The 13083-nt window shown below is 37.7% G+C and overlaps 1 protein-coding gene across 1 annotated transcript in view; it reads left to right on the top strand.

The window, feature by feature from the left end:
- Nucleotides 1–12283, top strand: part of LBR (lamin B receptor) — a 22722-nt gene extending 10439 nt beyond the window's left edge. The window contains exons 4-14 of the mRNA XM_026845094.1: nucleotides 1876–1959; nucleotides 2584–2761; nucleotides 3347–3543; nucleotides 4133–4187; nucleotides 6028–6222; nucleotides 7497–7600; nucleotides 8009–8134; nucleotides 8231–8399; nucleotides 9649–9729; nucleotides 9833–9955; nucleotides 12016–12283. Coding sequence (XP_026700895.1) covers nucleotides 1876–1959; nucleotides 2584–2761; nucleotides 3347–3543; nucleotides 4133–4187; nucleotides 6028–6222; nucleotides 7497–7600; nucleotides 8009–8134; nucleotides 8231–8399; nucleotides 9649–9729; nucleotides 9833–9955; nucleotides 12016–12176 — 1473 coding nt within the window. The 3' untranslated portion in view covers nucleotides 12177–12283. The remainder of the gene's footprint in view (nucleotides 1–1875; nucleotides 1960–2583; nucleotides 2762–3346; nucleotides 3544–4132; nucleotides 4188–6027; nucleotides 6223–7496; nucleotides 7601–8008; nucleotides 8135–8230; nucleotides 8400–9648; nucleotides 9730–9832; nucleotides 9956–12015) is intronic.
- The last annotated feature ends 800 nt before the right edge of the window (nucleotides 12284–13083 follow it).

The following is a 13083-nucleotide window of genomic DNA, read 5'->3' as shown; positions in this document are numbered from 1 at the left end:
CCCCCCCCCCCCCTTCCTTCTTTCCCCAGCTTTACGTGCTGAGCGTGAGGCCATATGGTGTGGGACATCCCTGGGGTCAGTTGGGGTCGGCTGTCCCGGCTGTGTCCCCTCCCAGCTCCTTGTGCACCCCCAGGCTGCTCACTGGCAGGGTGGGGTGGGAAGCAGAAAAGGCCTTGACTCTGTGTAAGCAGTGCTCAGCAATAGCGAAAATATCCCTGAATTATCAACACTGGTTTCAGCACAAATCCAAAACACAGTCCCATACTAGATACTATTAAGAAAATTAACAATGTCCCAGCCAAAATCAACACACCTGAACAACATAATTACCTGCAAAAGTGTATCTCAGAACTGCCTTTTTTCTTTGAAAAATAGGCTTTCTAGCTTAACAAGTTGTGAGGAAATTCTTGAAATTTAAACATATGTTGGCAAGTTCCATTTGAATTTGGTGGTACAGTGAAATTCTCAGAATTCAAATAAATGTGAATTCTTGAATATGTTAATTCACTGTTAGCTGTGTACTCCTGCTTGTGAAATGGGTCAAAGGAAGCTAGCCTACTTTTAAGATGTATTGACGAATACACAGCAGGTAGGTACTAGAATTTGAAATAAAATTAGTTCTGTCTTCGTATACAGTTCATGAAAATAATGGAAAATGTGAAGCTTCAGTAGGAGAATTGCTGCAGAATTCAAGTGTGGAATATGTATAGATACGTATATACATATGGCCTTGCTGATTGATAGTATTGCAGAATAGTTTTCATTATAAAAACTCCTGTAAGGATTTGTAAGTTTATCAAATTCCTGGGTTTTTAGTTGAAATTTATCATGTTTGTTCTTGACCTTTTTGTGAAGGTTATATTGAGTACTAAAAATGGGTCTGGTGTTCTGTAACTGAAGTGTAGTAGATGTGATATTTCTCTATTAAGAGACAAACAAAATTTCTTGTGCTCTTGAGATAGCTTCAAGTGATACTTGTCTGAGACACAGTCCCTTGACTTGGAAATACCTTCTGCTTATCTGTTGAAAATAGATGGGTTTTAGTTAGGTTTCAGCTAAACTAAACCAGACCAATCTAAACTAAATAGATAGGTTTAGTTTACTAAATTGCTACTACTAAAATAATTTTTTGACACTGAAATTGCAGTGGGTTTTGTTTTGCAGTGAACTACTTTGAGCTGTGTGACCTAGTGCATAGTCTGTGGACCATATGTTCATTTTAAGTAGTTTGTAGGCAGCAGCTACTCTTTACTTTGGACAAAAAGGTTAAAATATCTTTGGTGTTTTCCTCCTGGCTTCTAATTGAGGAGAAGGATTGATCTATTGGTTTTTGTATGGCTGGAATGATCTGGTCCTTTTCAACTAAGCTTAAGTTGAAATAAACACAAACAAATCAGTTGTGTCTTCCCAGAGTTGTGTAAGCTAGACTCATTAAAAGAATTTTTGTAAGAGAATTTATTTCTTAGGTATTTAATGGAAACCCAAACTTTCAGTCCTGCAGATCAGTGTCATATATAAGACATTGAAATTTCCTGTTTTCCTAATAAATTACTAAATAGACATACATTTTGTACTTGGCAGTTTCTAATGATGAGTTAAAAATAACTTGGAAGCTGTATTCTCTCTATTAATTTCACTGTTAATTTTTTTGAAATAAAAGTGTAACCTTTTCCTTTTCTTAAACGAGTTTTCTACCCTTATTTGTGAACTGATGCTTTGGATATTGAACTCACTTGTTTTCTTGTGGAGAAAACTGGAGCAGTTGCAGTTGAAAAAAACCTAGATAGTTAGTGTTCTTAATTATTTGTTATATACTTACACTTAATGCAGCTGTTATTTTCAGAAAGCTAAATCTAGGTTTTTTCTTTTAACAAGAAACCGAGTGAGAATAATACCAGAAGGTACAATGGTGAACCTGAAAGTACAGAAAAAAATGACACATCCTGTGTGATCTTGGAGGTATGAACATTGTATTCACTCTTAGTTTTATGTCACATTCTATCTTAACTTTCTCAGAAATCCTTAGAAAACGGCAATACAACAATCAGGGAGCAACAGAATGCACCGTAAAACTGTTTAGCTAACTAAGTTCAGGGGAGAGTGAGATTAAATTGTCAGAAGGGAAGAGTACTAGAGCTTCATAACATTCATTTTTCTTGTTTGATTTTTCATCAAACCTTCACTGATTACTTGGGTTCATTCCCATGCTTTTACAGTGTGAATGTTTGGCCATAAAAAGTTGGGTTTGTTTGTTTTTTGGGGTTTTTTTTAAGCCAAATCAATTCTTCAGTCCTGATTGTTAGCTAATGCACCGAGTTATGGCAGAAAGGAGGAGAGGAGGGTGGGAATGGATGACCTGTACTAGAACTGGTGCTGATATGTAATCATGACCTGAGTGATCACAAAACTCATTTCTCATTTTAGCAGTCTCTTCATATAAATACATAAAGTACTGTATAGAAGTAGAATGCATTGTATATTGGTGTTTTATAGTGAATAATGTCCTCCTAAAAAAAAATATCAAAGTAAAACAAGGTAAAAGCACTGGGAATCTTTTGGTAAATTCTTTTTATTCATTAACAGCAGAAGTTGAAACCAGACCTGGACATGGAGCGTGTGCATGAACAGTACAGCTTGCGTCCCAGAAAAGAAGAAAAGAAAAAAGAAGAGATATATTCGGAGCAAAAGATTTTTGAGGCAATAAAAACAATTGAGAAAGCATCACCAAAAACAAAAGATCTCGAGTTTGGTGGAAGAATTGGTATGTTTTCAAATTTTAATAGTTGAAAATGAGTACTTTTGTGGGTTCTACTTATTGATCATACTGTCATGTCAAGAACTGGTTTTTGGACCCTGGTTGCAGAATACAGAATCAAATGACAGTGCTTCATGCAGTCTGCACTGGTATTGGTGGCAGTCAAAGAACTGTTATTACACTTGGTTCTCTTTGTGAAATATAGTGAAGATCTTGAGCCTTCCTTTGCACAGTGAGATTTAAGTATTTCCAAATTAAAGAAGTAACTAGCGAATTTTCTACAATTTCAAAACCTAGGTGCTTTGAACTCAACAGTAAAGTGTTCTTTATACAGTGTTTTGAAGAGTGGTAAAGGGATGCAGTGGATGTGATCCTTCAGTTTGGTTATATGACCTTGTACAGAAGTGAGAAGGATGTCTCTGTGTTCCATTATGTCACTGAGGGATTGCTGCTGTCTTGCTTTAGGAATAGATAGTGACAACCGTTGCTTTGTTACTGAAGTTAATATCAAGCTTAATTAGTGGGATTGAAACTAGGGATTTTTTTATTTTCTATGTTTATCTTCTAATATGGCATGATGCCTGTTTACAGGGACCTTGATGCTGATATTTTTCCTGCCTGCTACTGTATTCTACTTGCTGTTGATGTGCAAACAGGATGACCCCAGTCTTCTGAACTTCCCTTCTGCTCTCCCAGCACTTGAAAGTCTTTGGGAAGCTAGGGTGTTTGGTGTTTTTCTTCTGTGGTTTTTCCTTCAAGCTTTGTTTTACTTGCTGCCAGTTGGAAAGGTAAGCTGTTCTGTAGCAGCTGGGTCTTCATGGATAATTAATTTGTGCATTAGGCTGGAAGTTAGGGTAAGTTCTTAATGCAGTTAATTTGAAAGCAAATGAGTTTGTTTTCCATATCAAGCTGGAATATGGCTACTGCAGATTTCTGTAAATTTAATATCATGGTTTGTTTAGAATTTAATGTCTGTGCATTTCACAGTCTTAAAGTAGAAAAGGCAGAAGACATCTTACAGGAGTTCAAATCAAAGTATGGATAAAATTTGCTTGATAGAGAAGAATTTCAGACATCTGACTTCTCAATCAGCAAACTGGCAGATTCTGAAAGCACACCAATAAATATATTGTCTAGTCACTTTGTTCTATTGCTATGCATGTTTACAGTGATAGGAACTGTTCAGCTTTCTTGAGGCTGGTTAGGAAGAGATTGTTTTTTTTAATGTTTTTATTTGAAACTGTTACCCTTTTTCTTTTGATATCCAAAGTATACCTTGATGCAATGTCTTTGTGGCAGAGATGTGCCTGATTTCCCTCCCCTGCCAGTGCCCCCAGAAAGTACTTTGTTGAAACACCAGTATGTTATTCTTCCTAGGTTGTAGAAGGCTTGCCTCTTTCAAATGGAAAGAAACTGCAGTACCGGATAAATGGTAAGCAGTTGCTTATTCTCAAATTCGATACTACTATCTGGTTTGCAGTGCTCAGAACCATAAGATGCAAATGTTGAAAGATAAACTCTGTGGTCAAACTAGGTATCTGTTGTAAATCTCCCATAAAATAGGATGAGCCTTTTCTTGGAAGAAGGTTAGTAATGATCAGAAACTAACTGGCCCAAAAGCAAGACATTACGTCGGGTCTGCATCCAGCTGTGACTGGTGACTCCCGTCAAATTCTTTACGTAATTGCTAAACAGGCAGTTGCCTACTGGAAATGTTAGTCTTGCTTGTGTAATAAGGACTTTTGCTTCAGGGGAGATGTTCAGGAGTGATCTGAAGAGATCCCTTGTGTCTAGATCATCTTGGATGTCTCTGATTTACAGACTCTTAAGAAGTGTGTTGTAATTGATATAAGATGTTCTTATTCTTGCCTGGCAAAGAAAGTTCTGAGTCCTTATTCAGATCTGATTTCATTTCCTATGAATAAGGCAAATTTCTCATCTAGGTTTAGAGCATGATTTAACGTATTTCAGCAGTCCTGCTTTTTCAGGCTTAAATAGAAAAGTGTACTTTGCCTTGCAGTTATTCCAGACTACCTCTTTGATTGATTAGTCATTTCAAGGACACTATCTGGTGATAGTGGAATCCCAATGTTATATTAAAAAACAATGAGTGGAGTTTTGTCATAGTCTGGTAAGATGCACAATGTTAAAGTGGGAATAGGACTGTAAATCATAGAAGCAGAGTGAATTACATTCTGTGGAAGTGAGTCATATTAAGACTGCCTCATAACTTTTTTGGTTTTGGACTTCTGTCTTTAGTAGGGGCATAGTCCTGCAATTTTTTTTCTGTGTTCTGATGAAGGGAGGAAATAAGCTACATGATTTGGATGATTTAGAAAGGAAGCTTTTTTTTTTTTTTAAAAAAGGGGGGAAAAAAATAGAGAAGCAGTCGTCTTGATGCTTCAAAGGCTGATTCTCAAAGCAACTTTGAAAGCCTGCTTGAAAAAAAGATGATGACCAGTGTCAGGACAAGAGGCAGTGGGCACAAACTGAAATATAGGAGCTTCCGTCTGAACATTGGGAAACACTTTTTTATTGTAAGGGTAACTGAGCACTGGCACACATTGCCCAGAGAATTTGTGGAGTCTCCATCCTTGGAGATACTCAGAAGCTCTGTGGATGGGGTCCTGGGCAACCAGCTCTAGGTGGCCCTGCTTTAGCAGGGACCTTGGACTAGATGAGCTCCAGAGGTCCCTTCTAACCTCAACCACTGTGACCCTCTGAAAGGGTTCATGGAAGGAACTTAGGTGAGAGCTGTATAGAACTGCCTGCTTGTATTTGGATATTATTCCATTCTATGTGATGTTATACAGTCAAAGTATGAAAGTTTTGTCTTATTTCAGTACTTTAATTACTGCTATCTGTGTCAAGGTATATGTGAATATAACTCAGAAGAAAATAAGGTTATCTGAGCTGTCCCACAGATAAGATTTTGTGACCTGCTATCATTATACAGTAGTAGTGTCAGTGTCCATTTTTCCACTAAAATCTGAAACTGGATCCTATGTTGTTGTAAAATATGTAGGAGTGCTCAGAGTGTTCCTGCCTTTTGTCCTTTGATGAGGAGCACAGGAAACTTCAGGGCATAGATAGAATATCTTGGATATATTGCCGTGTGCCAGAATGTTGACCTTAAAGAGCGTGGGATGTGAAGACATTATTCGAATATAGACAAACTTTGAAGAAATAAAAATTCAGAAAGGCATTTCGGGGTAGGTTCTACTAGCATGCTTTTTATTTTGGCTAATATGTTTTTCTTTTACATTCTTTAGGGGTTTATGCTTTTATTTTGACTGCTGCAGCTGTTGGAACTTTATTATACTTTCAATTTGAACTTCATTATTTGTATGACCACTTTATGCAGTTTGCAGTGTCAGGTGCAATTTTTTCTATGGCATTGAGCATTTATCTGTATATTCGGTCCCTGAAGGCACCTGAGGAAGAGCTAGCACCAGGTGGAAATTCTGGTGAGTTATAAGTATTTTGGATAATTTTTTTCTAAGTGTTTGCTACAGTTTAATTTTTATGAATTAAAGGCCATCTTTAGACCTAGTTATTATAATACTGTGAATTTTACTAGCAATGTAAAATTCATTTTGCAAGTTAAATGGCAATTGTTTGTTCACACTCACTGTAAAATGTTTAAAAATTTAGTTGAATTATCTTGAATAGCTTACACAAAAATATCTTGGCTCGTCTGGTCCTCTAGTGAAGAGAGGACAGTTCCTTCCTTTTGAGCATTTGTTCCGGAGACTTGTCTAGTTTGCTTCCTAGTGCCCTTGCTGGGGGCCTATGGACCTTTTCCTGAAACAGTATGGAAAGAAAAACTGAAAAATCTAGATGTTTTGGCGGTGGGAAGTCTGCTACAGAACTTGAAATTTTACGGTGTGTTTGTAAACTTCTGCTGTGCACTTTTAAATCTAGTTAGTTGAATTGAGTTTTGAAAACAAATTTTGATTGTCATGAGACTGCCTACCTAGAAAGTATCAATTACATGCATATGTTTTTGTAGGACAAAGAAGTTGATTAGCATTAAATATTAAACAAGCTGCTTTTAAAAATGATCATAGGGTGATGAAGGAAGGGAGTTTATAGACAGAACATTTCATGTATTAAAATGAAGTATTCAAATATCCTCAGTTCCTTTGTCAGTGCAGCGTGTGTGTGTGAAGGGAAATAGTAAATGATCTGAAATTGTTTTTTTCTTTGAAAACTTTGGTTGTAGCTTCTGTAAGTGGCATAGTAGCATTTAGTAACTGTTCTGCAAAGTGCTTATTATTTGCTAACTTGGTGCAGGGTATCTTGTAGTCCGTGTATTTCCTTCTTGTCCATCTCTTTTGGTGGAGAGGTGATTGTTAGAGCTAAAGGAACTCTTGCTCCCAGAGAGGAGCAATGAAGTGGGAGGAAAAGTAGGATTAATAACCATAAGATCATGTTCATGGAAACTGTGATGCGAGCTTCAGGATCAGGCTGAAAATAAAGAAGGAACAAGTGTCAAGGAGAAATGAGCCTACAGTAACTAGTTCTAAAGTGTGTAGTCCTCCTAATAAATAAAATGTTTGGGCCTCTTATAATATAAACCATGTGGGATTTGTTTTGTATTTTGCATGTACTGTCACATTTTTCTTTCCAGTCTAAAGGATTTTTTTATTTATTATGAGAGAACTTTAGTAGAAACTGGGAACTTCTTTATGAGGAGGAGTGTAGTGACAGCTAACAACAACTTATGTCTTATCTGCAGGCTATTTTATTTATGATTTTTTTACTGGACATGAATTAAACCCTCGTATTGGCAGTTTTGACCTCAAATACTTCTGTGAGTTGCGTCCTGGATTAATTGGCTGGGTGAGTCAGTTGTCTTAGTTATTTTATTTGCCTAAATATTACACAAATGGATTATTTAATATATATAAAAATTGGTATTAAGGATACAATATGTATTTCTAAGCAGGAGAAAAGCGCTTAACAGTTTCATGTTGCCAGATTTTTAATGAGCATTTTTAGTCACTTTTTAACTTCTACATTGTAGCTTCTTTGCTTTGTGGGAAATGAAAACCCTTCTTAAATTATTCATTCAGAATACAGCTTCAGAAATGTAGTTAGTTGCAAACTGTGGCTTGTGACATAGGTGTTTGGGTTTTTTTAAACTTAAACATTGGTTAAAAACATCTGTATTAAAATGTCCTATAGTGTAATAGAAAAGACCACTTTCTCTTACAAGGAAAATTTCTAATGAAATGTTTTCTAAACTAGGTTGTTATAAACTTGGCAATGCTCTTGGCTGAAATGAAGGTACACAATCAAAGCATGCCGTCGCTGTCAATGATACTTGTGAACAGCTTTCAGCTTCTGTATGTGGTGGATGCTCTCTGGAACGAGGTAAGTGACAGTCATATCAAAACATTACCATCTCTAATTCCAATGTTAAATGAATGAAGCTTTGTAAATTCTAAATTCCTTCCTCCTTGTTTCTAGGAAGCTATTTTGACTACAATGGATATTACCCATGATGGATTTGGATTCATGCTAGCGTTTGGAGATTTGGTGTGGGTTCCATTTGTCTACAGTCTGCAGGCCTTCTATTTAGTTGGTCATCCTACTGCGATTTCTTGGCCTGTTGCTGCTGCAATTACTATACTGAACTGTAAGTTATAGTAAAAGTTACTGTTACTGGTAGTAACAATGCAGTGCTGATTTTTGTTTCCTTCAGTTGTGAGGTGAAGCTTTAGCTGAGATGCAGGGATTGTATTTTCTGTATTACCACAGCTGGTGGAAGCGTGTGTCTGGCTACTGTTTAATACAAAGAATATAACATTTCTCATTTTATTAAGTGAAGGATAAATGAGGCTCTGGACACAATTCTTCTGTTGAAAGGCATCTTTAAATGGATGCTGTCTGGAATTGCAGAAGTGACTTAAAACATTTTGAATGAAGCATAGCAGATGCTTTTTAAAGTCAGCCTGAGTGACAAACTCTTTTTTTTATAAGAAAGCATAGCCAACAAGCAGTTGACTTATTGAACCTAGGGAAAAAGAGGTTTTGTTGTTTAGTGATTTGCATCTCTTTCCCTGATGCCCGTAGTTACAAACTCATGTCAGTGGAAAACATCTTTTTACCTGTCAAGTGCTTTAAGAAATGATCTTGCATCTTTAGGGGACCTTAAATTTGCACCAATATGGCCTTGTAGTTTGTCCTTTTTATCGAAGTAGTAAACATAAGACAACATTTTTTTTCTAGAAATGAGAAAGAGTGTAAACACTTGGAAAGAATATGCAAGTGTACAACTTAGTATGTGCAGTCCTGAGAAATACAACATCTTTTTTAAATTTTCAGTTAATTTTTCTCTTTTTTTTTAAAAAAAAAAATTTCTTTAAAATATATTGTGATCACATTTTTTCAGTACAGCCTCAGAAAAAGCAAATTTAAACTGCCTTGTGAAAATGATAGGGGAAATTATCTTGGTTTGAAATTAATACTTCATTGTCTGGTTCTTTTAATATTGTGAACTTGCAAATAGTTCATCACTTTATGGATAGGCACTGTAACAAAATACTGGGCCGCTAATAGAGCTATAATCTTATAAACGGCAGCATGTCACCTTATGTGTTGCAAACTCAGTGTTAACATTAACAAACTATAAGTCAGATACAAATGTAAAAGTAAGTGTGAAAATAAACCTTCTCCTAAATCATAAAAGTCAGTACTGTGCAAGAGCGTATGGAACGCAGGTTTCCGATAGCATTTCTGTCTTGTTGGAGCTCTGAGAACCGGAGAGTATCAGTTACCTCTTTGAGGTAATAAGGTAATAAGAGTGGCAGAGAGCACATGAGTGCTTTTGTTGAAGGAAACTGGAAAATACTGAAAATACAAAATAAATTAATATCTTTTTTCAGGTATTGGATATTATGTATTCCGTTGTGCAAATTCTCAGAAAAATAATTTCCGAAGGAATCCGGCAGATCCCAAATTGGCCTGTAAGTGCATTTTTTTTATTTGTTCAATTGCTATACAATGTCTCTTTGTGCTTTTTAAATCCACATTTCAATTGTTGTACTGACTACAATACTCCATTCACAGATCTGAAATTTATACCCACTGCAACTGGAAAAGGGCTTCTTGTCACGGGTTGGTGGGGTTTTGTTCGTCACCCTAATTATCTTGGTGACATCATCATGGCTCTCGCATGGTCCCTACCGTGTGGTAAGTTCCTGAAACTAAAGTGGATTTTATCAAAAATGCTTGTATATTTTGACATCTGACTGGATTTGGAATGCGAAGTGATAATTATTTGAAGTACTAAAACCTGTAATTAATTGAATGGCAACTTTCTGCGTTGTAAGCTTAATGCAGCACCTGTTTTCTCTTACATCTCATCCTTTATAGCTCACTATAGATTTGACTCTTCTTTCTGACACTTCATCATTCAGTAGCAATGGGGGTTGCTTGCTAATAAGTTGTTCCTTATATTTCTTAGGCTAGTGGCTGTGCTATGAGGTTTTCAAAGGGAGTTCCCAAAAAGTGGGAGTTTGCTTGGAGAGAGACTCCCACATACAGGGATGGACTTTAAGCAAAATACGTTTCAAAAAAAAAAAAGTCATCAAATGCAAAGGAGTGGAATTCTGTTTCAAAGTTTTTGTTAACAAATAATTACCAGTTTTCATGAAGTTTACATTTGGAAGAAATTAGGGAGCCTTTTTTGTCCAGTGGTGTTTTGCTTAGGAAGAGCAGTGAGAGTTTCAGAAAATACATGGGATCATGGTAGTCCTGCCCCTCTCATTCAAGTCTAAAAAATGGTTTGGGGCTCCTCCCTTGCCTGAAGGAGTTTCTCTTCTGTAAAAGCTCAAAAATGAGCATGACACACATTCTGAGACTGAGCTGCTCTACACTCTGTGGCACAGTCTGGCTTTTGCAGACTGTGGGACACAGAGTGTTGGCTAAGTGGGACTTTGTCACCAAGTGCTTAATGCCCTGACCAGGAGCATCAGCTGAGAGAGGATGCTGGGGTTCAGGTTCTCCTCCAGGGGTTAATTTTATTTTGAATTTGAATTGAAAGTAGACAATACTAGATTAGTGTATGCATTTTGGACCGTATCCTGGAAGATCCTGTGAAAATGTGGGACTCGAATCTTCTGTTGGCACTTTAATAGCTGTGTGTGGAGTGAGGATGGGTGGGAGTAGATCACAGAATCATAGAATGGTTTAGGTTGGAAGGGACCTTTAAAGGTCATCCAGTCCAGCCCCCCTGCAGTGAGCAGGGACTTCTTCAACTAGATCAGGTTGATCAGAGCCCTGTACAACCACACCTTGGATGTTTCCAGGAAATGGGCATCTACCACCTCTCCGGACAACCTGTGCCAGTGTTTCACCACCCTTGTAAAAAAATGTCTTCCTTCTATCTAGTCTGAATCTACCCTCTTTTAGTTTATAACCATTAGCCTTTGTCCTGTTGCTACAGGCCCTATATGGTCTGTCCCTATCTTTCTTATAAGCTTCCTTAAATTACTGAAAAACTGCAGTAAGGCCTCCCTGGAGCCTTCTCTTCCCCAGGCTGAACAACCCCATCTCTCTCAGCCTGTCCCCATAAGGGAGGTGCTCCAGCTCCCTGATCATCTTTGTGCCCTCCTCTGGATCCACTCCAACAGGTCCATGCCCTTCTGATGTTGGGGGCCCCAGAGCTGGACACAGCACTGCAGGTGGGATCTCATGAGAGCTGAGTAGAGGGGGAGAATCATCTCCCTCAACCTGCTGGCCACACTTCCTTGATATGCAGCCCAGGATATGGTTGGCTTTCTGGGCTGTTGAGTGCATGCTGCTGCCTCATAGTCAGTTTTTCATCCACAAGTCAAGCACTGTGCTGAGCAAAGCTACAGTTACCATCTACAGCCAAAATAGAGAAGACCTTGTGGGGCTTGTGTGGGGCAACTTGTGCTGCGGAGGTTTAACTATTTCTCTGGTTTTGATAGCTAAAGGACTTAAAACTTTATGTACCAGCTTTGCATGCATTGAGAGTGAAACTGGTAGATTTCGAGACTCTGAGTTTTAAGGATTTTTTTGTTTTGTTTTTTTTTGTGATTTCTTCCTATCTGCATGTAAACATATCACACATTTTTTGTACTATTCTATTGCATATTTGATGCTTTACAATACAAGATGCTTCAATCCATAACAAGTATATATCGCCCTTTTAGTAGATGTTAATAGCTAACATTTCTGGATTTTTTTTTCTCTATCTAAAGTGACTTTCTCACTTTGTTCTACAGGTTTTAATCACATTTTACCATATTTCTACGTGATATATTTCATCTGCTTGCTTGTTCATCGAGAAGCTCGTGATGAACATCATTGTAAGCAAAAATATGGCTTGGCATGGGAAAGGTATTGTCAGCGTGTACCATACCGCATATTTCCTTACATCTACTAAAGCAGTCTAGATGCCTGATTTGCAAATTACTTCTAAAGTTAGTTTCTTTGCAAATAAAAATATACCTCTCACCTTTGCACTTGGTCTATTTGTTACTTAGGCTTTTTTAAAAAAAAAAGTGACCAAACAATGGAATGCATCAACAGGTATTTACAGCTAATATTAAATATGTGAGTTATGTGAACTGACTGTCTGTGACTTCAATTTTTTAAAAAATTGTGAATTTTAAAAAGTCTTGGAGCCCTAATTTTTCAAGTTCAACTTTATCCTGAGTTTACATTTTTTTAATTGCATTTAATTAAGCACTGTGATGTAAAGTATATTATTTTCTTAATACAGTAAATCCAACAATTCCATCCAGTTCATTTTTTTGGTGTTACTTGTACCATCTAACTTCAGATGTCTGACTCAGTTGTCTGAATTGGAGGAGCAGCAGGGTTTTTTTGGTCAGTGGAGCTGGAAGCAGAAGATTTGACCCACAAAAGGGCCCTGTGGTGCTGGCAGTGCCCTGCAGCCTTGGGCCCAGAGCTGGCACAGTTCAGCTGGGTGGTTGTCCCCCTCCTGGCTTTTCATTAATGAGATTCTTTTGGTCAGGGAGGCTCAGGCTGCCCATCCTGCCCTGCACCTGCAGGACGGACAAAGGGATGGGATCAGAAGGAAAAGTGAAGGAGCATAACTCCCATCCTGTCCCCACCTTCTTGAGGCAGTTTTGGCACAGACCAAGGGGGACTCTGAGCTGCCACCTGGCTGTGCTTCTCACCCTAGAGTGAAACCACGCTTCTGGCTCAGACTCCTGAAGGTAGATGATACAAACACTTGTTTCAGCTGTGAGCAGAGCTGTGGAATGAGTTGTGAACCTTAATCCTGCATCTGACATTGAACATGGGGTAGAAAAAGGTGCAGTTTA

The sequence above is a fragment of the Athene cunicularia genome, assembly GCF_003259725.1.
Source record: "Athene cunicularia isolate RWA chromosome 3 unlocalized genomic scaffold, athCun1 chr3_part1, whole genome shotgun sequence".
In the NCBI taxonomy this organism is placed as follows: Eukaryota; Metazoa; Chordata; class Aves; order Strigiformes; family Strigidae; genus Athene; species Athene cunicularia.
The sequence above is the reverse complement of the archived record's forward strand: the minus strand, read 5'-3'. Positions and strand labels throughout refer to the sequence as shown.